This window comes from Penicillium digitatum, chromosome 1 (genome assembly GCF_016767815.1).
Source record: "Penicillium digitatum chromosome 1, complete sequence".
In the NCBI taxonomy this organism is placed as follows: Eukaryota; Fungi; Ascomycota; class Eurotiomycetes; order Eurotiales; family Aspergillaceae; genus Penicillium; species Penicillium digitatum.
In genome coordinates this window covers 3,090,058-3,116,406 of record NC_089384.1, presented here as the reverse complement: position 1 = coordinate 3,116,406, position 26,349 = coordinate 3,090,058, and the positions used below count along the sequence as shown (strand labels likewise).

Genomic DNA, 26,349 nt, shown 5'->3' with positions numbered 1-26,349 from the left:
TCCAGCGGGTAACATCATTGTTGTCGTTAGCCAATAGGCCTTCCTTCGACACAATATGGGAACCATGAACTGCATTTGCCTGGATACCGGCAAAGAGCACATTCGTAAAGAGATTGTTATACCGCGCTAGGGGATCCCCCGATGGAGGGCCTTTTTGCGGTACGGTGGGGTAGGATGCTGGCGCAAAGATTGCATTCGCTCCCTGGCGAGGCTGTTGTTGCGGTAGAGAAAGGATCCGACCTTGGTTGTCAACCTGGCCTATGATTTGGCCTGGTTGAGGGACTGCAACCTGTTGAAAAAGAGGTTGCTGCTGAGGTTGTTGAATGGTAGTGGCGTTTGCCGAATTCTTTAGCAAGGGACACTTGTTGGAGTAATGATTTCCAAGAGTCCCATGATGTCTGCAAAGGATGACGTTCTCTTCTCTGACGAAGTCGGTCTTCTTCTTCGAGGGTTTGTCCTTGTTGTTATTATTACTCGATGAGTTATTCGAATTGGATTGCTTGTCATTGCCTCCTTTCTTTGTGTCTTTCTTCTTGTCATTGTGCGACGACGACGAGGTTTGAACAGTAGTCGAGTTTGCGTTGTAGGAAGGGTTCATAGACCGGTTATGGATGTCTACCTCGAGGAATTCGGCGTAGACTTGGTCCATGAGATTGACATCCTTCTCATCAACCCTAAGGTTCTGGAGAAAGGCATAACACTTGGGGTTTTCATTAATGGCTTTCTTGAACTGGCATAGTACATATACCGAGTTTATCTTGCCATCAATAGATGTGAGATCACGAAGAGTTTCCTGGAACTTGCGTACAAACTCGCTAGCAGTTCCATTCTTAAAGCGAAGATCAGTCCACTTGGTATAGCGGGCGAATGAATGTTGATGGGATGTAACAGCGTACGTCGCACGCAGTTTCTTAAATGAGTCCCGTACATCAGTGTTTTGAGCGATATGAGAAAAAGGCTCTGGAGAAAGAGTGCCTCTTAGTAAGAGATTCGCTCTCGAATTGCACAGATCCCAGTTTGTACATTTCAAGTTATACTCTTTTCGGAGTACAATGTTTGACTCGATGACTTGCTTCACACGATCACGAATTTCAGCAACAGAGATGACAACTGTTGTAGTATGATCACCTGCAAGATCCTGAGCTTCTTCAATAAGAAGATTGCGAACAGCTTCAGGACTGGAGTCCTGATACTCGGGGATCTTTGGGATTGGGATCCCATTAGAAATCATGTATGTGTAGTAACGGTTGTTAGCTGCAAGAGCTATGTAGAGAGCGGTTTCCCAGTCTCTGAAGTTGGATTGTCCCTTCAATTTTGGGACGGCAGATGAGATGTCAATCTCATGGCTGTTGATGGTAAAGTCCTCAATATTGTATGAGGCCTGCATGACGTCTTCTTCCGCACCGATGTGCTCGTCAAGAGAGGTATGTGATTGGCTCGCTACAGCGGGTAGCGAGTGGAATGTGGGGTTCGACGGTCCGATTTTCGGGTTGTCGAGGGTTGTCGGCGACGTGATTTGACGGCGACGAGGTAGGATCCACCTACAATGGATGAAGATCCCAAGGGGTAGGCGAGGTGTTAATCTCGTCCAATAGGGTGATGAAAACTCTGGTTTGTGGGGTCAAAACGAGACCACAGAGGTTCCACAGTGGGGTGGTGCGACGCAGTACACCAATGGGAGGAAAACCAGGGTTTCGAGTCTGTACAGTTATGTAGAGGACTCGAAAGCGCGAGGCTCATAACCTGTTAGAGATACTAGAGATCTACGATGAATGTAGATGTAACTGGAAATCTCTTGATGCGTTGAGAGAGAGAGAAACTATCTACATGCTATGACTGAGACTAAGTACTGGGAGCAAACAGTGGTGGTCACGTGACCTTCCAACAATAGTCACTGAAACCGCTGAACAAGAGCTCCGCAACTAATTGGAGTGCTTGGCCTGCAATTGGCAGATAGTTGAGCATACCAACCGAGCTAGATGCCTAATCAGTGCTAGCGCTTAAGACATGATGTAGTACTCACTATTTCAAGCTCCCATCGGCCTTTTCTAGGGACTTCAGCCAAAGGTTAATGTCGAGATGTGTGGTGCCACCCTGAGACATGAACAAATGCCTCAATGGCGTCATGCCGAGACAGATAAACTATATGTGATGTTTAGTCAGCATTGTCCGCACAGATTGCTTAAAAGGCGCGGACCTTGTCATTATTTAGAAGAAATTCAGAGTATTTTTTCATACCATTTCAAGTGTTCTACAATCTCTTTCAGTTATGAGCCCGGCTTTGTTCCATTAAAAAGAAAAGATCATTTTTCCTCCTCGCCCTCGGTACACATAAGAGAATTCATCTCAAATCACCGAGGCAACCCCTGAAACCGAAGTAAAGAAACGGAGATAAATCAACAACAACGACGAAGACATGGATGATCATCTCTCCGCGGGAGTATCCACCCGCGTCATCCTAAAGGATACAACGACGTGGGATTCATGGCTACCCTACATAAAGTCAATTGCAACCATATACAATGTGTGGGAGTTGTGTGATCCATCCCAAGAAACGGCACCATTGCCGTTGACACCACCTGCCGAAGTGCTCTCCATTGACGAAGCAAGAGCAAAGTACAAAGATGACTGGGTCGACGTGAAGAGACTTCTTCAAGACGAATGGGTCGCAAAGAATGCGATCTATACCCAAAAGAAAAAAGGGTTAGGATTGGTAGTCGCAGCGATTAGGAGCACAGTTCACCCAACATATCAACCCATGATTGTCGAGTATGAAACTCCATGGGATTTGCTTCACAATTTGTCTCAAAGATTCGCTCCAGAAAACGATCCGACGTACGTCGCTGGGCTTCGTCAGCAATGGCGCCAACTAGACCGAGGACTAGATCGAAACACCGATATCGACAAGTGGCTTACCAGTTGGGAGACAATGCAAAAGTGGTGCAAGCGAGCCAAAATGCCAGAAGCAAACGATGTTAAGAACCAATTTCTTGATGCAATCTCCGTCATGTCACCTAACTTTCATGAGACATGGGTCTTGAGATTGCAAGACAAGGGTGACATCGAATTCACTGAGCTTCTTAATCGGTATAAAGCTCATTGGAAGATCACATACGGCAAGCAAGCTAGCCAAAGGGGGATCTCAAAAGCAGTCTTTGCAACATGGCAAGGTCATGAAGAAGTGAAGCCCAATGAAACAAAGCAAGAAGAGACACCCCTAGGAGACAGAGCATGCCCTTGCGGAAGGGGTTTCAAAAAACACCAACCATGGAAATGCTGGGAAATCTTTGAAGACATACGACCAAAGAACTACAAACCAGTAGCGTCAGCAAGACAGAAATGGGAGAAAGCTATGAAAGCGAACCCTACCTGGAAAGCTCTTGTTGAAAAGGAGAGAACAGAAATGAGCCAGAGCAAGAAACCCACCGAACAAGCAAATGTTACGCTTGGAGGAGAAGCTTTTGGTTTTTTCACCACCCCGGCCATACCCACCAAAATCAGTGAGATACCAACCGAAAAAAGGTGGGTAGTCGACACCGGCGCACAGGTTCATGTGTGCAATGACCGAAGGTTATTTGTGACTTTCGAGGACGCCCAGAGCGTAGTGAAGGTAGGTGACACAGAAACAAGTGTCAAAGGAATCGGCACTATAGTCATCTATGGTGTTAGCCCGGTCACAAAGAACCCAGTGAGGATGGAGTTGTATAACACAAGATACTCTCCGAACTTCCACAGTAATCTGATATCCCATGGATTGATGATGAAAGCCAGCTTGCTCGTTAATTTCAGGAGCAACTGCATTGAAACCACTGAAGGGAGACAGGTATACCAAGTGTACCAGGACCAGAAGTTGACTTGGCTAACACAGCCAAAGGGTTTTCAATACCCTAAGTTGTCACCTGAAAACTTGATCCTCGCCACGAAGAAATCAGCTCAAGAACCAAGATCCGAAGGATCTATTCATACCTGGCATAGACGCCTTGGTCACGTTGGGACCGAGCGTATCGAAAAGCTTGCAGAGATGACTGAGGGCATCACCATTGAAAGCAACCCTGGCAAGAAGAAGCAGGTATGTGAAGCTTGTCAATTGGCAGATGCGCCAAAGCAGATCTCTCGCAGGAAGATAGGCCAAGCATATGGTGTGTTCGGAAGGGTACACTTCGACTTGGTACAAAACCAAACAGCACACAATGGTCATATTTGGTTAACGCACTTCTATCTTGATGGTATTAGATGCCACTTTGTGTTCACACACACAAAGAAGAACGAGTGTCAAATGGCCGTCAGAAAATTCATAGCACTAGTGAAAAACTGGTTAAAGATTGAAATCAGGGTCTTTCACTATGACAATGAAAGAAGTGCTGGCAACGAAGTGGAATCCATGATAGAGGCCGAAGGGTGTACCATTGAACACTCACCACCAGGCCTACCAGAGATGAATGGTCCCGCCGAAAGATCTGGGGGAGTGGTTGTACGAACTGCAAGAGCCCTCATCAATGACACCGATCTTCCCCGACACCTTTGGCCTGAAGCAGTGTACGCAGCAGCGTATATACTGAACAGAGTACCCACAAAAATGAACAACAAGTGGATGATTCCATGGAATGAATTGCTAAAGCATGCCGCACCAGATGGTGTTAAGGATCAAGTGATTAACCTCTCGAATGTGAGGTTATATGGCTGCTTGGTGTACTCGAGAATCCTAAAGCGAGTGCAGTCAGAAAAAATGGCGCCAAGAGCGGAGATAGGATATCTTGTCGGGTATGTCTCGAAAAATCTATACAAGATCTGGTTTCCACACAAAGGAAAAACCGGTATTGGAAAGGTTGAAATTGTCAGAGATGCTGTGTTTGACGAAACAAGACGGTATTCAAAATCGAGGCCACTACCTGACTCAGAAGACGCTATTAGTACCATGTCACAGGGACTAGGCGTGCAGCCAACCGTGCTTACCATGGAAGAAGCACAAGTTGAAATGAGCATCCAATCGAGGATGCCAAAGTCAATAGCAAGGATAGCTCTTCATGATGAAACCGAGCATACCAATCAAGGAGAAGACACAGAGGTGGTGGAGAGAGAAAGAACCCCAGTGCTAGCAAGTTCAAAAGCAGCATCCGATCTCCCATTGACCCCGCAGTCCACTATGAGACCAAGGGAGCAAACAAGAAGTGAGGATACACCAAGAGATGCCTCACCACATCTCTCACCACTACAACCATCACCGCCATCATCACCAATAGTTTCAACCTCTCCAATTTTGTCAACCCAAATCCCAGCATCAGTGCCAGATCCGATCTCTGTTCCACAATCAACCGGATCTGGGGGAGTGGAGACAGTCGATGAAGAAGAGGAGATCGAGAGACAACTCCAGAGAGAGATGATATACTCACCAACACCAGAGTTGTCATCTCAACAACGAGCACCGAGAGACATCTCAGCGAGCATTGAAACATCGAATATCGTCACTGGCACAAGAAGCAGGAAGCCGAGGATCGATCCAGACTATGCAACATACCTCTCACTTGCTCAAGAAGAGCCACCAAGCCTACTTTATGCATTCACAACAAGCATGAATCAAAGGTTTAAAACGAAACCACACAGAGAGGATCTTCCACCACCACCTGAGAACTGGATCCAAATGAAGAACCATCGATTTGCCAAGGAATTCATGGCAGCAGCAAGCTTCGAGGTACAGACATTGAAAAAAAAAGAGACATACACAGAAGTTCAGACACCGAACCGAAAAAACACACAGGTCCTACCCTTGAAGTGGGTGTTCACATATAAATTTGACGCCAATGGTGTGCTCGAGAAGTTCAAAGCACGAATCTGTGTTCGAGGTGACTTACAATGGTTGTCTACCGACGAAAAGAGAGCTGCCACACTAGCAGTTAAAACTGCGAGAGCTGTATTTGCACTGGTCGCTGCCTTCGACCTCGACATGAGACAGCGAGATGTGGTGACGGCATTCTTAAACTCGTCCCTACAAAGTGAAACCTACACCAAGTGCCCCCCAGGATTCGAACGGGAAGGGCACTGCTGGATGCTTCACCGAGCACTGTATGGTCTTCGGATGTCCCCAAGACTATGGCAACAGGAAGCAACACGGGTACTAGTCAACCTAAGGCTTACCCCAGTACCAGAAGACCCCTGCATTTTTACAACAAATGGCATCATTGTCTTCTTTTATGTTGACGACATCATCATTGTTAACCATCCCAACTTCGCCAAGCAAGCTACGAAGTTGGATCAAGATCTAAAGAAGGAATGGGAAATGCGAGAATTGGATGCCACCTGGTTTCTGAATATCCGCATTCTCAGAGACAGAGATCAGAAGAAGCTATGGCTCTGCCAAGATAGCTACATTGAGAGCATGACGAACAAGTACAACCTCGTCACCACAAGAAAGGTTGGCTCCCCACTAGGAGTTGAACCTCTTGTCCCATATGATGGAGTGGCTACACCGAGCCAGATACATGGATACCAAGCCAAAGTTGGATCTGCTCAGTATGCCACTACCATTTCAAGACCAGATGCCGCAAAAGCAACATCCAAAGTGGCAGAATTCCTGACGAATCCCGGCCCCAAGCATATGGATGCTATCGATCGGATCATCCAGTACCTCTATGAGACCAGGTATTGGGCTATTGAGTACGGTACTCGACCACGTGATGCTTATCCAACACAGTCCGAAAACAATCCTGGCCTATCCCTTGCTGCGAAGTCAATTGAATTCGCAAGTGATGCTTCTTTTGGTGACAACCGAGACCGGAAGAGCTCGGAAGGTTACCTTTGTAAGCTGTACGGGGGCCCCATTGACTGGAAAGCGTCTAAACAACAGACTGTTACGACATCGACCACAGAAGCAGAACTTCTTGCCCTCGCAGAAGCAGGAAAAACCATCCAATGGTGGCGCCGAGTCCTCCATTCATTAGGATTCGAACCAGATCACCCACTCTCCATCATGTGCGACAACCAGCAAACCGTCGATCTATTGACAAAGGAGGGGGCAGCAATGCATACGAAGCTTCGACATGTGGACATTAACCGATGCTGGATGAAACAAGAAGTTAGTGAAGGCCGAGTCAATGTGGACTGGGTTCCCACTGCAGCTATGCCAGCAGATGGGCTCACCAAGGTGCTACCAAAGCAGAAGCAACACGTGTTTCGGGAGCTGCTTGGTATGCGTGAAATTCGCGACAGAATCATCCCAGAAAGTGATGGAAGAAGCAGTTCTTGAAGCTCTGAATAGCTTCAAAAACTGGGGGGTGTGTCGAGATGTGTGGTGCCACCCTGAGACATGAACAAATGCCTCAATGGCGTCATGCCGAGACAGATAAACTATATGTGATGTTTAGTCAGCATTGTCCGCACAGATTGCTTAAAAGGCGCGGACCTTGTCATTATTTAGAAGAAATTCAGAGTATTTTTTCATACCATTTCAAGTGTTCTACAATCTCTTTCAGTTAAAATAATTTGAAGGCGTGGTGTTGGTTCCGATAGACCAAGCAACTATGAAAAAAACGTGGTTAGATCATCCGACTCTCCTTCAAACGAGATCCTGAATTGACTCACGTGAAAACAACCAGATATGCCAAAACTTGAAGCAGCGCAGGAAAGTTTTGATGTTAATTCCAATCTGTGGATCACGGCCTATCCTGCGAGTTCGCGCTTCAGCGACAGCTTCAATGGAATATTAGCAAACCCTTGCTGAATGCAAATCTCAGAGTGTATTTCCATACCGATATCGCGAGGCCTGAGATAAAATTTGGCAAGAGGGTTTGGGCGGTCCGGCTAGATATATCCTGTCAGTCCAAAACAGGGGATGACAAGAAGTCGGTTCGTACAAAGCCCGGTAAAAGCGTGAAGGCCAGTAAGGCGATGAAGATAGTGCAAACCCCCTGTAGAATTAGTACCATTCTATCGAAACTCGCTAATTTTATGCTTACATCGATGATAAATGCCCATCGCCAGCCGGTTCGACCAAGGGCACCTTCCAGGTTCGTTGAAAGTGCGCCTTGCATCGCGCCAGATAACATAGCCCCAACAGGTTGTGCAATGTTGTAAAGACTCATTCGGAGAGCCATTTCATGAGGCAAATACCATTGGCTACAGCGCAGAGTTAGCATGCGTGCTTCTTAGAGCATTGTGGAGAATTGACCTGATAATGGTAAAATAGCCTGGCCAAGTTGCGCCTTCAAAAAAGCCGATAAGGAAGCGAAGGCCATAGACCTAAAGGAGATACCGTCAATTGAGATGGAATGAATGGATCTGTTTTCACTACCTGTTTTGCTTTGGTGACCGTGGATAAGCAGCAAGTCAATATACCCCACATGACCTGAAAACTTCGTTCAGCGTTTTTTGAATAGCATAAACTGATTTTAATCTTACCTCGCAGGTGGGTAGCCAAATTGAAGGTCCAATGTGAGAAATAATGATGCATGAGGGATAAAGCATGATCATGTAGCCAATGCTGTTGTTACTGTCAAGAAGAGTGTCCCATAAATAGAGCACTGACGACTTACTTGAAGAAAGTGGTAAAGTAATTCAGCTCATTTCCATAAAGTTCCAAATCAGTTTCCATTCCAGAAACATAGGCATTGCTCTGATGGGCCATCAGAAAGGATGTTTCTCGGGGCTGCAAAGAAACTTACAATGTTGGTTTGATCTAAGTATTTAAATGTATAGCCCAGAAAGCCAATCGTCAAGAAGAATATATCCAAGCGCCATACCTGTGTTAAACAAATCAGAATTACAGTTGTACGAATAGGAAAAGGGTGATAGAAATACCAAAGACCTCTCTTCTTTGGGGTCAATTTCTGCGAATGGAGTAATGGTGCTAGTAGCGTTCTTCGTGTTAGCGACTTTTTGAGTACTCATGTCTTGGTCTTTCTATAAGGTCTGCTATGAAAGGCACATTGAGAAAGCGGAATTATGCCTGTGACGCCAAGGGATGAAGGTTCCCTTTAAGAGAAATGTGAAACGATTTTATCGGTGTACTTCTGCACTATTGCTAGGAAGACTTCCTTTTCGCTCTGCAATCTATTGAGCATTCTTGTAGACATTGATATGGGGGCGGAATGGCATCATCCAAATACCTAAAGGCGTTTCTGATGCTTGTCTTGATTAAGACTTAGCGCTTGTACGCATTAACCTCAAGATCGTTTTAAATAGATTGTAAGCAATTTCGAAGATAGAGCAGTAGCCTACATTCGCCTCGTTTCTTTTTGTCCATTCCATTCATCTATCTAAAGATTCCAAAAGTGCGTAGCGGTTGACATCGGCTGAGGAGGTGCATGGCACCATAATAGTCACGATGGTGAGGTCGTGGAAGATAGCCTAGCGTCACTTCATTAGAGCAGCAGTCTTACACTCATATTACGCCATAGGACTGTTCATGCGCCTTATGCCTGGTTTACTACTAAGATACCTACAAATTAAATTGCAAACATTAAAAATCCCGCACCCGATCGCCAAAAAAAGATGATACCTCTTAAGGGTCATCTGAATATGCTCGATCCCTACAAATTCTTCGGCGTCTTATAAAGCCATGGTTTTGTAGTAATTTACAAGTCACATCATGGAATTCTCCAACCTACAATCATTTGCTTTCACTATCAAAAGTAAGACCCATCCGCTATCTGCCGAAGACGTAGTAAGTGAGCTAGCCGGTGTGTAGTGAGCTTTGTCCGCACATCTTTAACGCATTTGTCCAGGGAAATTAGTGGGACTTGCTCTCTAGACTACAAATAAAAATCACCTACCAAGGGCGGCATCGCATTACGCCGAGTCCACTTTTTAGCTAGCATGACAAACCTTGCAAGTGCCCGAATTATGGAAAGAATGAGATTGGAAAAGTTCGGAATTGCTCGCTAGCATGTACGGTTGCGAAAGTTCAACTAATCGGGAAAATCGAAGTTGGCAAAGACTAACCTCCTAGGAGTGATTCCGAGAATTTGATGAGGGACACACTCGGCTTTAGCCTAGAACAGGATCGTTGGGACAACGCTGTAAGAGCTATGGCGAGATTAAGGCCTAAGAGACCAAGACTTGCACATCGAACCAAGGTTTCTGCGATTTAGTATGATGGTATGAAAGCAACAAGTTGCTAGAAGAGTGACGACAACTTTGATCTTGTGAGAATATCATCTTGGAGTAGATTTGAAAGAACTTTCAGGATGTTAAGAAAATTGCGAGAAATCTTAGGAAGACACAAGAATGATCGGTAGAAACATATATCATTGGCGTAACATAGCAACCAAACTACATGTTAGGAATTATAGCACATTTCTAAACGCAACACTTACAGAACTTCAACATGCTCAGTTTAGTCGACTTAAGCAACCTTTTAGCTTTTTAGGTATCCTATGATATCTGCCTTACAATCCAGCGAATTTCGTATCTTCCAGAACAACTAGTCAATCTCTTCGAATGATCTCCCCTCGACATCCAGACATACAAAATTATACCAAAGCACTCGAGGGGGCTTAATGAGATTTCCCAACTTTGATGACCTGATACATGTGAATATTGCCCTGTGTAGAGGAAACCTCGGCATTGTGACCACACAACGGCTTGCAGAGGATGAAAAAGTACCATCGGTGAACTAACCTTACATGTCCTTTGGCATACCACTTTTAAAAAAGCTGACGATGACACTATCGAGTTTGGTTCCTGGTGACTACCCATTTTGGGGGTATTCTGGAATATACCCACCGCGAATTATAGTCGATTGGCTAATACATCCGCGAGCTGCTTCGGGAAGCTCGTTCTTGTCATGGCGGAGTCAAGCTTTTGCGACGAGGAAAGCCCCTCGAAGATATTCGCACGAGCTTCTGTGGAAGTTGTAATGACATGACGGATGGGCGAGTCGATCATAATAGAATGAAATGAGCCCATATTGACCAGGGTAATCACAGTTAAGAGTCACAATTGTATTGAGTGGAATTGGTATTAATCATCTCGTCACTATTCGCAGACGACGGGATATCGGCAATAATTTCAGCTCGGGTTGTAGCCTTCCTGGGTAAAAGCATGGTATGCTTTTGTGGATGCATCTTGAATAGACTGGAAATGATAGGTCGCATCGCTATTTGGCTGATTTGCACGCCTTACGAGACTTCCACCGCGAAGCTGTGCTTTGAGCTTCAGTGAGAAGCATCTTCACCTCTTAGAGACTTCTGCTTCTCGAAGGAAAGGTGGAGGAAGAGAGATGTTCCAGGCCTGTTAGTGGGTCTGGGGCGGAACTCCGTCAGTGAGGCTTTGGTTCACCAATCAAAAGTCGCTCCTGGATACAGTGGCGAACCGAGTGGAGTTCTATATGCATAAAAGTGTCAACTGTCAACGTGGACATAGTGTGGTACATAATGTAGCACAAATTCAATGTAGAACTTGCAAGCTAAAGGCCTCACCATACTCTTCGAATTTCAAACGTCTTCTCCGCCCATATTCGTCTGCGGCGCCACCGGTACTCAGGGCGGCGCATTGGTCGACCATCTGCTCAAAACTGATGTCAAAATACATGCCATTACGTGCACCCCTGACTCGGCTGCTGCTCATTATCTCAAATCACTTGGTGTAATCATCACGAAAGGCAATCTTGACAACACTGATCCCCTCAGAAGGCCCGTGGCCAATTGCACAACCCTTTTCCTAGACTTGATGCCAGCGTTGACAGATTTTAACACAAGTTTCGAACAAACGTGCCGACTTCTCAAAACTGCCAAGGAAGCTGGCATCAAATTAGTATTTTACGCTAGTGCCTTGTCTGCCAATGATCCCCGACACCTCAAATCATGGGATCCGACCAGCATCATAAGCACCAAGATGCTCGACAAATCGGCTATTGAAGATATATTTGGCAAAGCGGGATTCAAAAGCTGGACAATTTTGCGCCCGGGGAGCTTCCTGAACAACTTCTTGTTCCCAAAGACAATGATGTACCAGGGCTTCACGGAAACCGGTGCATTAGCCACTGCTTTCGCTCCGGAAACTTTGTTGCCCATTGTTGCTCACAACCACATCGTCCAGTTTGCAGCAGCAGCAGTCTTCGATCCTGTCAAGTTCAATCACCAAGACATTGAGGTCGATTCGGAGTTTTGGGGGTCGACACCGTAATCCACTCTTTATCCCGAGACACTGGAAGGGAGATGAGCATTGTCTAAATGTCAGACGAGGAAATCGGCGAACAGAAGGCCACCAATCCCTTCATTGCTGGTCAATTCATGGCCTACGAGCTAGAATCATTTGTGAATTTGGACAAGGTCAAGGCTTGGAATCTTCCGCTAGGGATCTTTGGTCAATACGGCGTCACGTCAACTTTATCATCTATGTATTTTTTTCACCTCCTCTTGTAAGACTATCACAAGCCCTGAAGATTAGTCCTCCCGGTCCCAATCGGAGTCAAACAAATAAGAGCCTAGCATTAAGGAATTCTCTAAGAAAGGGAGAACGTTCGTGGAACAAGCTACGTCTGCTCTCATCGAAGTTCCATCCCACACTGAGGAATAGTGCATATAAGGTGTATATTGTATGCCCTTGCCTCGAGAAACAGTCATCCTTCCCAGACTCTTATTCTGTGTTACAAGAAGCTTCTTCTCCTCTTCGACACCATCTACACTTTTGATAGGTGAAAGGTGACCCTCGTCTCGACCCAAAACCACCGCATTACATAATCTGCTATTTTTACCTCGGGGCCGGATTTGGGCAAGTTAGAAGCCTGTCTGGGAGTACCCTATGTACACTAAATGAAAATTGTTGGGCTGCTTGCTTAAGAGCACTATAGGCCATTTCAATTTGTAAGCCAGGTGAAATGTCTGATGTTCTTTATGTTCCATGAATAGGTAATTTAGCATATAATGTAGTTGAATGGTGTTGACATCAAGATTGTCCAGATACGTTTTGAGATAAAAATCCCAAAAGATTTGAGCCAAGGAATTATTCCAAGCCAATTTAGGCGCTAGGTAGCCGTTGAGGGAGGAATAGTTTGTATTGAAGGAGTCCCAGACGACATTGAAAGTGGAGGGAGAGGTGGGTAAAATGCCTTGCCTTGACACGATCGCGTCACGTCGCGACACGAAAAAAGATCCTACTTCCCCGATTCATCTCCGATCCTCTTTAGACAGCCCGTCCAGACCTCCACCCATGCATCCATAGCTCTTTTTTTTTCCTTTCTGCTTTTTTGTTAAACGCACAATGGACATCTCCAATCTCCCGGAGGTACCCAGGTCGGAGCCTCTTTTTCCTCCTCCAGAGCCTCCCTCATCCCCGCCGTCTACTGCTTCCGATACTCGCAGAACCAGAAAGCCACCCACTGTAACGCCTCGGTCATTCCGTCGATTCTTTACCCCGCGTTCTTTACTACCAACTGGGGATATTTCTATCACACCCTCAACCAGCCGCCAGGCATTACGGGCATTAACATCGCCTGCGGTAAATCGTCTGGGACCAGCCTTTTCGAGAACTTCCAAGGCTGGCAGTACCAGAAGCCCTTACGATGGCTTACCAGAAGACTTTATTCGTACTCCGAGCAGAAAAAGAAAAAATTCATTCTCCTCAGTCGTTTCCCCGCAATCCTCGCCTCTGAAGAGAGTTCGTGTCCGATCTCCGATGCAGGATGTGGAACAAGATCTTAAAAGTCCAAACATCGACATCCGTCCTGGTGCATTAGCCCCGCCGAGTCCACCCAAGCGAAAAATACCCGTGGCCCCTGTGCGCCGCTCCCAGGCATTGCAATCACCTGGTGCTTTGTTTATGCGAACTGTGGGGGGGGCTCGGGCAAATAAAGTGACCCTACGATCTAACTCTGGCGTTGGTTAGTATTCATCCCATGGTTTAGTCGTATACCTCTAATCTCCTCTCTAGGCTGGCAAGATCTTACTTCAAACTTCTATTCCTTATCCCAAGATCGTCACATGTGTAGTAGCTACGCATCGGAGGGTTCAGTGGCCCTCCCATTCTGTAATGCCTCATGCAACAGTAAGTCATGTTGTAATTAACCGCTCCCCATACTTGCTAACAAATGGGAAGCAAATTCTCTAGTTGCAGTGGGCGATGAAGAGGGTGGAATTCGGCTCTTGGATTCATCGATGGATGAGGATGCCGGGTTCTGCAACGCATACCTTGGTTTCCGTCCACACATGAATTCGATCATGGACCTCGAGTTCTCATCGGACGACATGCTACTGGCTACGGCATCTGGCGACCAAACGTCTCTTATCATTGATATGACAACACAACGACCCATCCACTGCCTATCAAATCACTCATCCTCCGTTAAGCGCGTCCAATTCCAACCGGCGTCAAACAACAAGGTTCTTGCTACGTGCAGTCGGGATGGAAATGTCAATATTTGGGATCTCCGCTGCAAAGGATTTGAACGGCCTGCGTTGCAAGTCCAATGCTCCCTGGAATCTGAAACCGAAAACGCCGCGACCACTGCACCTCGAAAGATGTTATACCCACACGTTCTGAATACCATTGAAGGCGCCCATGCATATACAACCTCTCATAAACCCACCATGGATAAAAACGATACGCTACCAATTGGTCGGACCGATATTACCGTCACTTCCCTCGCTTTTCTCTCGCCTGGCCGCGAAAATCTTTTTGTTACGGCTTCTGAGGCTAGTGCAAGTGTCAGACTTTGGGACTTGCGAACAGCACATAACAATCGTCGTGGTCGACCCGTCATCCCTCTATCTACAACACAAGAGCCAGAAAGCCATGTGAAGTATCGACGCTTTGGCCTGACTTCTATGGCATTTGGAGGAGATGGCTCTCGATTGTACACACTTTGCCGAGACAACACCATTTACGCATATTCGACATCTCACTTAATTCTTGGGCATGCGCCTGAACTTTCACTCAATAACAACCGTTCTCGAAGGACTGGAGGCTCCGACAAGGACGGTCTTGGGCCTCTCTATGGATTCCGCCACCCTCGCCTCCAAATTTCCTCATTCTATGTAAAGTTAGCCGTGCGCAAAGCAAACCACGATCATCCAGAGATGCTGGCTACTGGGAGCAGCGATCACTGCCCCATTCTTTTCCCTACCGATGAAAGGTACCTCACTTCTCCCGTTATAAAACCAGCCGAATCTCTGCCTAGCAGAACTTCCCTCTTCCCTACCCGCTCAGCACTTCGTCGCACCAACTCTGGAATCGGCCTGTCTGGGCGTCTCGAGGATACCATCCCAATCCACCAATCAGGCACTCCTCTTATTGAAGGTCATCAGAAAGAGGTCACTGGTCTGTCCTGGACCCCATCTGGCGAACTTGTTACTGTAAGTGATGACTACTCCGCTCGGTGCTGGCGTGAGGGATCTGAGGCTCGCGAGCTTCGAAACGGTGGTGAAGCTGAGGGCAAACGCTGGATGTGTGGCTGGGCTGATATGAAAGACTCAATTGATGACGAAGACGAATGATTCCCTGGCGTCTGCTGTGTTTTTTTTAATTGTTTTTCATTTTCCGAGGTGTCTGAATGTTTCTATTCTTTTTTTGCCTGTGGGCATCTTACTGGCGTTTAGGAAGGGCATATTAACTGGCGTAGCATACCCTTTTTTTCGGGCCTATTTGTACTATCTGACTGAATCAAAAATATCCCTCATTCATCGAGTCCAATGCTGTAATAGATTTCCTCTAGAATGGGCTATTAAACTGATACTTTCAAAAGCGAATTTGAAGTAGACTTGCCCGAGGTCGCCCATGTGAAGCGATAAGATAAGGCCAACCTCAATGAAAAAAGTTCCGCCAACAACGCCAATCCTCCAATCTTCCACTGCAAAACCACCCAAAAATGCCTCACAAACACAAGAGACGCGGCGAAGCCGACAAAGCGTGAGCACTGGAAATACAATATATCTTTTCAATGCCCAAAACTAACGACTTCCTTCGTGTCAGCCACTTCGATCTCCCACCCTCAGAGATCGCAAAAGCACTTCCAGTCCGTGATCTAGTCAAGCCCAAGCTAGGCAAGAATGGCAAAAAGCTCAAGAACCAAGGCAAAGACCAAAACCAAAGCGCCAACAAAGCACCCACCCACCGCCTCAAGAATGTCACCGAAGACGACACCCCGAGAGCATTCCGCCGCCTGATGCAATACCAGCAGACAGGGCGACGGGCACCATCAGGACTAGAGACGGGCGAGCGCCCGAACAAGCGCAAGCGCAATGCCACAGAAGACGCAACGACGTCATCGAAGAAGCCCGCGGAAACGCAAAACCCCAAACCCGCTGCCATGGAGAAGACTGAAATGCCCAAGATCATGCCTGGCGAGAGGCTAGCCGAATTTGTAGCACGTGTTGACCGCGAAATGCCATTGTCGCAGATGACCAAGTCGGTTAAGACTGGCGATGCTAAGAACAAGGAGCAGCACAAGCGGACGAAGCATGAGAAGCATCTGCTGCGACTGCAGAAGGGGTGGCGTGAGGAGGACGCTAGGATCCGGGAGAGAGAGCAGGAGGAGCGGGAAGAGCGGGAGGATGATATGGAGGCTGAGTTGCGGCAGTGGAAGGAGTGGGAGATTGAGGCTGCCGGCGGGAAGAAGAAGGCCGCTTCAAAGAAAAACAAGAAGAAGGGGACGAATGCCGATGATAGTGGAGATGATGATCCCGACCCTTGGGCCAAGCTGAAGAAGCGCGATGAGGAGCGGAAGAAGAATCCGTTTGAGGTTGCGAAGGCGCCGCCTCAGTTGGTTAAACCCCGGGAGATCTTTAAGGTGCGTGGTGGGGCTAAGGTTGATGTTGCCAATGTGCCTGCTGCGGTTGGAAGTTTGAGACGTCGTGAGGAGTTGGCTGGTGAGCGGAGGAATATCGTCGAGGAATACCGGAAGCTGATGGCCGCCAAGCGGCAGTGAGAGATGTAGATCTAGTAGAATGGATGTTCAGGGCTACGGATTTCATGTATCTACTTTGAAATTAATTGGTTCATATGCAGTTGCAGCAGAAATGAGAATTTACTACTGCTGATCATCTATGTCACATCATATTACTGCCTTTTTTGGGGTTTGGGGTAGTCAAAATGAGATCAGGCTTAGTGGCCGTGGCCATCATCCTGCGGCTGTTCGGGGTCCAGCTTGATGATCGTGTCAATGCGCATGATGGATATGCAAGCCTCCACAGCACTCTTGAGCTGCTTGATCTTGCTCATGCTGGGCTCCAGGACACCGGCCTTCAGAGTGTCGTGAACCCGTCCCTTTGTCAGATCCAAACCGTAGTTGCGGTAAGTCTTCTTCTTGGCAATCGCCTTCTCCTCCTCGTTAGCATCCCCGTCCTGCACACGCTGTGACAGGGCGTGGCGGACACGAAGCTGAGCAACGAGCTCAGATGAATCCTTAGCTGCGTTGACTGCCAGAGTCTTGGGGATGACAAGAAGAGACTGTGCGAACTCGCCAATGGCCAGTTGCTCACGGGAACCCTGTAATGAAAATGTTAGACACCGATATAAAAGAAAAGAAGAGCGAACAATGCTACTTACAACTGTGACTGCAAATTCTTCGAGGTAGATGTGAAGTGCGGTTTCCACGGCACCACCACCAGGAACAATACTTCCGCTCTCCAAAGTGCGCTTGATGGCACAGAGAGTGTCGTGAACAGAGCGCTCCATCTCGTCCAAGCTGTACTCGTTGGCACCACGGAGAATAATGGAAGCCGCAGTGTGGATCTTGGTACCCCTGATCAGGATACATTCGTCGTCCGAGATACGTTCTTGCGAAACCGACTCTGCGTGTCCAAGGTTTGATGCATCGAACTTCTCATCTCCATTGAGATCAGAGAGAGTGCTGACCATGGTAGCACCGGTGGCCCTAGCAATGCGGCGCAGGTCCTCCTTCTTGCAACGACGGACAGCCATGGCTCCCTTCTCAACGAAGAGCTTGAGAACCATATCGTCGATACCCTTAGTCGTGAGGACGACATTGGCTCCAGACTTCAGGATCATATCAACACGCTCCATAACAATGCCGGACTCCCGTTGACGGATTTTCTCCAATTGATCGGGGTCTTCCACTGTAATCTGAACACCAAGCTTCATCCGCTCCTTCTGCAGGTTCATGTCGAGAATGGCGATCTTCGCATCCGCAACGTGGGTTGTCATGGCCTGGGAAGCAACAGTGCAGTTCAACGCGTAGCCGTCCACGAGTACGGACTCGTTGCCACTCTTTCCGTGGGCCTTAAGAAGGTTCACGGCCTTGACTGGGTATTTGACCTCGCCTCTCTGGTTCACAGACTTCACCTGCAGCATTGCGTCTACACACATGTTCGCAAAGAAATCGGAATCGGAACCGATGATCTTGCTGGACATGGAAGTCTTCGCAATGTTGACCAAGCTTTCCTTTCCGATATTATCCACCTTAGTTGTAACATTTTCATTCATATACTTGACGGCTTCGCGCAGAGCAAGTCGGTATCCGTTGATGATCGTGGTAGGGTGTATGCGGTTCTTCATCAACTCATTACCTCTCCGGAGAAGCTCAGCGGCGATCAGAACAACTGAGGTGGTACCGTCTCCGACCTATTTTAATTCGTTTTATCAGCGTGTGTGACTGTAATTTATGTGTTGTAGAGCCGTGTACCTCCTTGTCCTGTTGTTGAGCCAGATCAACGAGGATCTTGCCCGCAGGGTGCTCAATGTCGAGGAGAGACAGAATGGTAGCGCCATCGTTCGTCACAGTCACATCCTGTCAGATATTAGAAGCTGCAACCAAACTCTGCGGAGTTTATCGTTTCCGTACCCCTATGTCGTCCACCATCATTTTGTCCAAACCAGACGGGCCGAAGGAGGATTTGATGACATTGGCGATCGCCTGTGTTGCCAGAACTGCAAGGAATCAGCTACCAAACCCTAACGAAGACAAATAGATCATGAATTCAACATACCATTTTGCTCACGGACATCAGCACCGGTGATTTTCTGCCCACCCAAGACTGTGCGAGACTGGTCAGTTTATTGCAACGGAAACGATAATCAATCAGATTAAAACCTACAGAGCGTATCCGCATTCCGCGGCGCCTCAAAAATGCCTGCCATATTTAAAACAGACGATGTAATATGAGCTGTTCGAGTGCGATGGCAGAGCTGTCTGGCTTCGGGGGGGGGGTGCTGTGGGCACTAAAAGTTCTGCCGGGGCGGTGTGCTAGTAATTTTCGATATCGCATCCCACTTTACGGAGGGAGTCATACTCCGATTTCGCTTGCTTCCAATCCTTTTTCCGTCTTGGGTTTCCCTTTCATTGTCTAGTCAGACACTTGCTTGTTCAATATGGCTAGCCAGAACCCCAGCGATACCCCCGCCTTCGAGGGCACTGCCCCCCAGACCCTGCCTGACCGCACTCAAGCCCCCGCTGATGGCGAGGCGGGTGAGTCAAAAAACGCCGCCAAAAAAGCCGCGAAGCTCGCGAAACTGAAGGCGGATAAGGCCGATAAGAAGGCCTCGAACAAGGGAGAGAAGGGCATTGGCAAGCAAGAGGCCAAGAAATCTTCTAAGAAGAAGGTTGATGGTGCTGCTTTGATTGGCATTGATGTCTTGAAAGAGGAGGACTTCTCCGGCTGGTACCAGCAGGTTCTCACCAAGGGTGATTTGCTGGACTACTATGATGTCTCCGGTTGCTTTATTCTCAAACCTGCGTTGTTCTTCATCTGGGAGCAGATCCAGGAATACTTCAACAAAGCCATTAAGGGAATGGGTGTCAAGAACTGCTCTTTCCCTCTGTTCGTGTCCGAGGATGTCCTGCAGCGGGAGAAGGACCACATCGAGGGCTTTGCCGCTGAAGTCGCCTGGGTCACGCATGCGTACGCCGTCCCCCAACCTTGTAATACCTTCGCATACTACCGCTGAACTGCACTAACAGATACTTATAGTGGTTCGACCCCCCTCGAGAAGAAGATTGCCATTCGCCCTACTTCTGAGACTGTCATGTACCCCTACTATGCCAAGTGGATTCGCAGTCACCGTGATCTCCCTCTTCGTCTCAACCAGTGGAACTCTGTCGGTGCGGCCTCCGTTCTGTCTCCATGCTCTTGAAATGTTACTAACATCAACAGTGAGATGGGAGTTCAAGCACCCCCAACCACTCCTCCGGTCACGAGAGTTCCTTTGGCAAGAGTATGTTTACGACCCTATTTTCGGTTTAAAACTGACATGCTAACAATGTGCAGAGGTCACACCGCTCACCTGACTGAAGGTGCCGCCCGCGAGGAAGTTCTGAGCATCCTTGACTACTACGCCAAGATTTACAAGGAACTTCTTGCCGTGCCTGTCGTCAAGGGCCAGAAGACCGAGAAGGAGAAGTTCGCTGGCGGTAATTACACCACCACTGTCGAAGGCTACATTCCCGCCACTGGCCGTGGTATTCAGGGCGGTACATCTCACGGATTGGGCCAGAACTTTAGCAAGATGTTCGGCATCACTGTTGAGGATCCCACCGCTACAATCGATGAGAAGAAGCCCCCTCTGCACGTCTGGCAGAACTCCTGGGGTTTGTCCACCCGCTCACTAGGTGTCATGGTCATGATTCACAGTGACAACAAGGGTCTGGTCCTGCCTCCTCGTGTGGCTGAGGTCCAGGTTATTATTGTCCCAGTCGGTCTCACTGCCAAGACCACCGAAGAGGAGCGCGAGAAGCTTAATGCTGAGGTCGACGGTCTCGTCGCCGTCCTCGTCGCTGCCGGTGTCCGTGCCGACAGCGACAAGAGCAGCTACTCCCCCGGCTGGAAGTTCAACCAGTACGAGCTCCGCGGTGTGCCTCTGCGCATTGAGTTCGGCCCCGGCGAGTCTGCCGGCCACTTTGTTACCACCGCCCGCCGTGATATCCCCGGCAAGGATGGCAAGGGCAGCATCCCAATCTCCGAGCTGGCTACTGGCGTTCCTGCTCTCCTTGAGACCATCCAGTCTGACCTGTACAAACGCGCTGATGAGCAGTTCAAGGCTCATCGCATCAAGATCACCAAGTGGGATGACTTTGTTCCTGCTCTGAACAACAAGAACATTTGCGTCATTCCCCACTGCTTGACCGAGGAGTGCGAGGACCAGATCAAGGACATGAGTGCCCGTAAGGCTGAGGAAGACTCCGGTGAAGCTGAGGATGCCAAGGCCCCCAGCATGGGTGCCAAATCTCTGTGCATTCCTTTCGAGCAGCCCGAGGGTCTTGAGCAAGGTGTCACTCCCTGCTGCAACCCCAAGTGCCAGCGTCTTGCTGAGAAATGGTGCATGTTTGGCCGTAAGTTTCTAACTCCCTGTTTCTCCCCTCTTATGACTCCCGACAAAACACTAACTAACTCGATATAGGCTCTTATTAAGCTGCTACGTTGCATTCATATCAGGTCTTTCATCTGCTGCCGGTAAAATCACCATGCATTCTGAAGCACTGGTGGTCATTACTGGCGAGTACTGAAGGCATTGCTTTCCAGTGCACAGTGAAACAAGGTTGAAGTATCAGACTATACGGCATTTTCTTCTGTGGATTCCAAGGCGTCCCTTCAATATGTTGATTTGTCAATGTGGAGTTTAAGGGGAAAGGGCAGGTACTCCGTAGTGGCAATGATATAATGAAAATGAGACATGTCATTAGTATTTATTTTTTAAGATCTCGTTTCCTCTGTCCATGTCGTGTCTGTGCGGTTTTTGATATCCGCAACCCCGTAAACTAGAATCGAGCTAATCCTAAATAGCACACAAATAGCGCTAGATGTCCCCCCTAGCGGATCTTAGTTCCGATCACTGAGGGCAAAACGCGGAGCCTCCATGCCCGACGATAACCAAGAAGCAACAAAGAGATCAATGTAGTGAATATTATGGTGTGAATTTATCAAAGTACGTATAGAACTAGGAGGTAATCTAACCAACTTCAGAGTGCTAATTTTTTGAGGAAATAGACAGCTGTCTGAAGAGCGAGTAGCATGATATTGATACATAAACACAGGATAGAGCCGTCACCACGCAGCTTTAATATACAATGCTGATAATAATTACAGTATCTCCGACCAAATGCAAGCGTGATATTGATACAAGAGAAGAGAATAGTTGGATAGCAGGGTCGGAGATACAAAACAAAATGAGAAAGGGTGAGATAAAACAGGGATATTAAAGGCGATCTAAATGGATACAAAGTGTATGAGCGTGACAGAGAAAAGAATTGACAAATGCCACATTGAAGCGTAGTTCAACATGGCCAAGGGGAAAAGAAAAGACTGGAAAGGATTGAAGGGCTCTATTGGAGGAACCAAGAAGGCGAGCAAGAGGAAGAAAGTCATGAGAGGATCGTTATCATGCGGTAAAATATAAACATTCCCGGCTGAGTCGGCGAATCGTCCCAAAAGAACGTTGAGATACTAGTCAGTCAACTGAGCGCAAACCTCGAAGCTGCATACGAGCACGAGACAACGGAGAAAGACTACTCCCGTAAGGACTGGAGGCACGGCCACGGCGAAACTGCTGGGGCCAATGCAAAAGTTTCTGCGCCTCATCCGGCGAAGCAGCATCGATGATATAGCGGATGTTTTTCTCGTCGACACCTTCGATCTGCACACGCGGCGTGGGACTCGGGTTAGGAAGTTCAATGATTTCATCGTCACTGTCTTCATGCGAGGAATTGCTCGAAGGAGCCGAGTGAGCTTGCATGCGGTGGACGGTCCCGGGGACAAAAGACACAACAGGGCGCGAGCAGGCCATAGCGGCGAGGTTGCCGACGGATTCCGAGTGTCCTCGTTTGTGAGATGCAGAGTGGCTTGCGCAGCTGCCGGTTGAGATAGGTTGCTGTCCACTGCTGGCGTGCAGCACGTCCAAGTAGGTGATTGGCTCTTTAGATCCGGCACGAGTGATGACGGGCTCTTTTTGGGCTTGGATTTCGGCCAGGAAGCCTGGGGTTGGGGCTGGGGCGTCCGTGTGTCGGCGGCGAGCGGAGGCGCCCGAGACTTTTCGTAGGAGGCGGTCGTAGCTCACGCTTGTTGAGATGCTACGGCGGGTTTCGGGGTTACTTTTGTGCTTGGATGAGCTCTTATTCATGAGCCGGCTCTTCGCTGAGCGGCTTCGGTGGAGTGAGTTTGCTGGTCGGAATTCGTTGCTGAACTCGTCTTGGTCCGACACGGGCGTGAATGGAGGCCCTGGGGAGGGCACGGGGACTCGGCGGAATGCCTCGTGGGAATTGACATCGCGGACTATGGCGTCCTGCAGTGTCTCGTGTGTTGGGTGGAAGCTCTGAATGGATTTACAAGCCTTAGTTAAAAAGTCCATCACGTCTGAGGCTTTAAAGCGCGAACATGATTCTGTGAGACTGATTGGGGTGGAAACTGGCAGGGGACTGTCCATCACTTCTGCGATGCTGGGAGCCCGCTTCAATTCGCTGGTGGAGGGTGTTGGCGGCCGAATGGCACGGTGCGCATTTTTGGGGCGTCCTTGAGTAGCTAACTGTGTATTGATTGAGAGACCTCGCGCATTCTTTTTGGAGCTTGGCTCTCGTGACTGTACCGGAAAGAGCGATCTTTGTGTGCTGCGAACTATTGTATCAGGTGGTCGCACCGCAGGAGTCTCGGTGGTGCTGTTACGATTACCCATGGGGATAGGAATTGTAGGGCTATCAGGCAGAGGTGTGTTGCTCCACCTTCTTCCTTGTTTATAGGCAGGAGGAACACCTAAGCACTGAACAGAAGCTGGGGGTGCATCTTCTTCTGGGACAAAGTCTTCGTCTGCAGTGAGGCTCGGCGCTGATCTCTGTGGTCTCAGGCAATTGCCAAGGTGGGACTGCGATCGTGGAGATAAATTGCCCGAACCATTCTCTGGGGAGAGCTTTGTTCGTAGATTTTCTGCTGACGCCCAGCTTGGCTTACCAGGAAATCGCTTCCTGGCATTGCGACGTTGGCTTTCTGGAATCCGCACTCCACCGGGCGCAGCTGGCGAAGACCGAGAGCCCAAGTGAGACAAAGAGCGACCAGGGCTGCTATATTTCACAATGTTTCTGTCGGCCACATCCTCTTGGTATAGGGCCGAAAGTATACCCGACTTGGCAAGTCCATTCCGGTATTGGATCCGTATAAACCGGGTCATGTTTCGTTCCGCAACATCTTCGTTGTATGGGCTGACAGGTGGCGAAAGTGGTTCCGAGGCGGTCGTTTGATAATGCTCCGTAGAGAACAGAGCATCCATCAAGTCGATATGCCGGCCATTTTTAGGTTTGGGCGCGAAATGGGAGCTACCAGGCCACACTTGGGACTTGGAAGATGTCGACCGTCCCAGTTGATCATGTAGATCTTCGAATTGCTTCTCAATCTGATCAAAATGATGGGCCACATTTAGTGACTGCGAGTCTCCGGACGGGAAACCACCCTCGAAGTGACTTTGTGTCGGCGAGTCAACCGCCATGTGAAAGTAGGGTTGATCTGCGCCACAGTCCTCGGGTCCCAGGCTGATTGCCGGACGAGAAAGAGCCTTCTCCGCCGACAATAGTTTCTTCAACCCAACCATTTTGAAGATTTGAAGTAGATATCAACCCCAAAACAGACGCGCAGTTGGAAAACGAAGGGTAGTGGCAGTATCGACAAGGGGGGGGAATAGAATAAAATGGTGTCAAGGTAATGGTCAAGGTAGCGACGAGATCAGCGGTCATAAAGATTTGAGGTTGATCTCATAGTATCCAAGCTCGAAGAATTGAAGGCCGTCACACGCTTCAGGTGTCAAACCACAGTTGAAAAACGAGAGAAAGAATAAAGTCAAGTCACAAAGCCCCCCAAAGTACGGAGTACGGAGTTGACTAGGGCTCCAAATTGTCAAAGCAGAGTGCAGATCACCGGTCTTGTGCCTCGGTCAGGGGAAATGACCCTTCTCCATGATCCTGAGATGAGGCCGGTCCCAACGCTAAAAGGTTAAGAAGATCCGCACACTGCCCTTTTCTTTGTTTTGGGGGGGGGGGGGGGGGGGTTTCAGCACTCTTCTTCGGAAATTGCATCTCCAGTCTTTTTCTCCTTTTCGAGACCCTTTTGGGGGATTTCCTTTACCCAAAACACTGCTTTAAGAGGTCCAGAGCTCCATCGGAATGGGTCGATCCTGCGGCGAGTGGAAATTTCCTTGCTCTCAGGAAACTGTCAGGCTGCATCATAGGCTGAGAGCTTAAGAGCTGCCCCATCCGAGGCTGTGATCCACATGAAGTTTTTTTGACAGGATCTATATTGGGTGAAAGACGATAATTTGTTCTGGTGATTTCCCTGTGGCATCCACCAGCGGTTGTGCGCCAATCAACGATTCACCGAGGGGCTCCAATGTCTAATTACGTCGAACAAGAGAGAGCGATAGTGGATTCGGGGCTTGAATTGTGGCATGCGATGGAGCTCCCAATTTCCGCGCGAGCCGGTAATTGGTACGGCGAGGTGATCGCCAGACCATAAGCCGTCTACTTAGCGCACGAACCGAACACCACCGTTTGGCCGGGCTCTGGTTATTTGAAGGAAGCAAAGTGTGAACAACCCGGTATGGAGCCTTGGATTCAAGAGACAAGGAAAAAGCACACGTCTTAAATGGATCTCGTATTCATTTGCGCAGTGCAGAGTAATGTGTGGTCACTTCATAAATGCTGACCTAGATACTCCGTACAACAAATGGTACTACGGAGTATCCATACAACTTATATCGTACTCTGTTCACTACTCTCAGGGGCAAATTGCACACACTAGTATACCTATCTTTCACGTTCGACCTTGGAAACCACTGTGGAGTTCTCGACTCCTTCAACGTCAAATGTTGTACTCCATTGTCCGTACTTTGTGCGACACACTGGACGGAGCACGATGTACCCATATGTGGTATATCACGAACTCCTTAGATCCGATATCCCACGATCGATCGATTTCCTTTTTCCTCGATTCCGATGGGTCTTGCACTAGATCGGCATAACTTGATTTAAGGGGAAGCCGGGCATTTAAACGTCGAACGTTCAACTTTATCTGCCCCCTTTTTGGACTTTGACCGAATTTTTTTAGAACCATCAAATGCAATCTCGCGATTAATTTGACTTATATTGTGTATTGAACCCCGCACGGAATGTTTTGTTCACAAGAAAAGGAGGAAACAGACAGGTGTTTTGCCCAACTCAACGCTGTGGCAGTGGCATATCGTGTGTCTGAATGAATGTTAGTGCCACTCTGTCTCTAATTTGATATCCAGGTAATAGGTGTAAAATAGATTGCCTGGTGATATGAGAAGCAGTCCACCCGTACCCGGTAGTTGGACTTCTCCACTTGTTGGCGTTTTGAGAAGCAAAGCACTTCACAGCCAGTCTTGAAGGTCGAGGGCTGCCAAGCATTTTACTACAACATTGATTATTCTGACCCGAGTGCAGAACCCCCTTTTGTTTGTTGTGTACGTATC

At 48.2% G+C, this 26,349-nt stretch overlaps 7 protein-coding genes across 7 annotated transcripts; 4 read left to right on the top strand and 3 right to left on the bottom strand.

Moving 5' to 3' along the window:
• Window positions 1–7,462: 7,462 nt before the first annotated feature.
• Window positions 7,463–8,880, bottom strand: Pdw03_3414 (Sucrose/H+ symporter, plant; the record flags this gene model as incomplete). Its single annotated transcript, XM_066100484.1, has 11 exons — window positions 7,463–7,512; window positions 7,576–7,683; window positions 7,743–7,794; window positions 7,848–7,901; window positions 7,950–8,109; window positions 8,162–8,232; window positions 8,285–8,338; window positions 8,392–8,473; window positions 8,526–8,605; window positions 8,655–8,732; window positions 8,791–8,880. 11 exons carry the CDS (start codon window positions 8,878–8,880, stop codon window positions 7,463–7,465), a joined length of 879 nt encoding a protein of 292 aa, XP_065955884.1.
• A 2,781-nt stretch (window positions 8,881–11,661) lies between these two features.
• On the top strand, window positions 11,662–12,117 carry Pdw03_3413 (NAD(P)-binding domain; the record flags this gene model as incomplete). The annotated part of the gene is made up of 1 exon (XM_014676728.2): window positions 11,662–12,117. The coding sequence occupies one exon, from the start codon at window positions 11,662–11,664 to the stop codon at window positions 12,115–12,117; it is 456 nt and encodes a 151-aa protein (XP_014532214.2).
• Window positions 12,118–13,194: 1,077 nt separating this feature from the next.
• Pdw03_3412 (WD40/YVTN repeat-like-containing domain) lies at window positions 13,195–15,425 on the top strand (the record flags this gene model as incomplete). Its single annotated transcript, XM_014676729.2, has 3 exons — window positions 13,195–13,813; window positions 13,864–13,977; window positions 14,029–15,425. 3 exons carry the CDS (start codon window positions 13,195–13,197, stop codon window positions 15,423–15,425), a joined length of 2,130 nt encoding a protein of 709 aa, XP_014532215.2.
• A 371-nt stretch (window positions 15,426–15,796) lies between these two features.
• Pdw03_3411 (UPF0653 protein C607.02c) lies at window positions 15,797–16,855 on the top strand (the record flags this gene model as incomplete). Its single annotated transcript, XM_014676730.2, has 2 exons — window positions 15,797–15,837; window positions 15,901–16,855. 2 exons carry the CDS (start codon window positions 15,797–15,799, stop codon window positions 16,853–16,855), a joined length of 996 nt encoding a protein of 331 aa, XP_014532216.2.
• A 176-nt stretch (window positions 16,856–17,031) lies between these two features.
• On the bottom strand, window positions 17,032–19,026 carry Pdw03_3410 (T-complex protein 1 subunit alpha; the record flags this gene model as incomplete). Its single annotated transcript, XM_014676731.1, has 6 exons — window positions 17,032–17,415; window positions 17,476–18,510; window positions 18,572–18,676; window positions 18,731–18,816; window positions 18,876–18,923; window positions 18,984–19,026. The coding sequence occupies 6 exons, from the start codon at window positions 19,024–19,026 to the stop codon at window positions 17,032–17,034; spliced, it is 1,701 nt and encodes a 566-aa protein (XP_014532217.1).
• Window positions 19,027–19,257: 231 nt separating this feature from the next.
• On the top strand, window positions 19,258–21,293 carry Pdw03_3409 (Prolyl-tRNA synthetase; the record flags this gene model as incomplete). Its single annotated transcript, XM_014676732.1, has 5 exons — window positions 19,258–19,787; window positions 19,857–19,987; window positions 20,040–20,100; window positions 20,154–21,214; window positions 21,283–21,293. 5 exons carry the CDS (start codon window positions 19,258–19,260, stop codon window positions 21,291–21,293), a joined length of 1,794 nt encoding a protein of 597 aa, XP_014532218.1.
• Window positions 21,294–22,329: 1,036 nt separating this feature from the next.
• Pdw03_3408 (uncharacterized protein) lies at window positions 22,330–24,453 on the bottom strand (the record flags this gene model as incomplete). Its single annotated transcript, XM_014676733.1, has 1 exon — window positions 22,330–24,453. One exon carries the CDS (start codon window positions 24,451–24,453, stop codon window positions 22,330–22,332), a length of 2,124 nt encoding a protein of 707 aa, XP_014532219.1.
• Window positions 24,454–26,349: the final 1,896 nt, after the last annotated feature.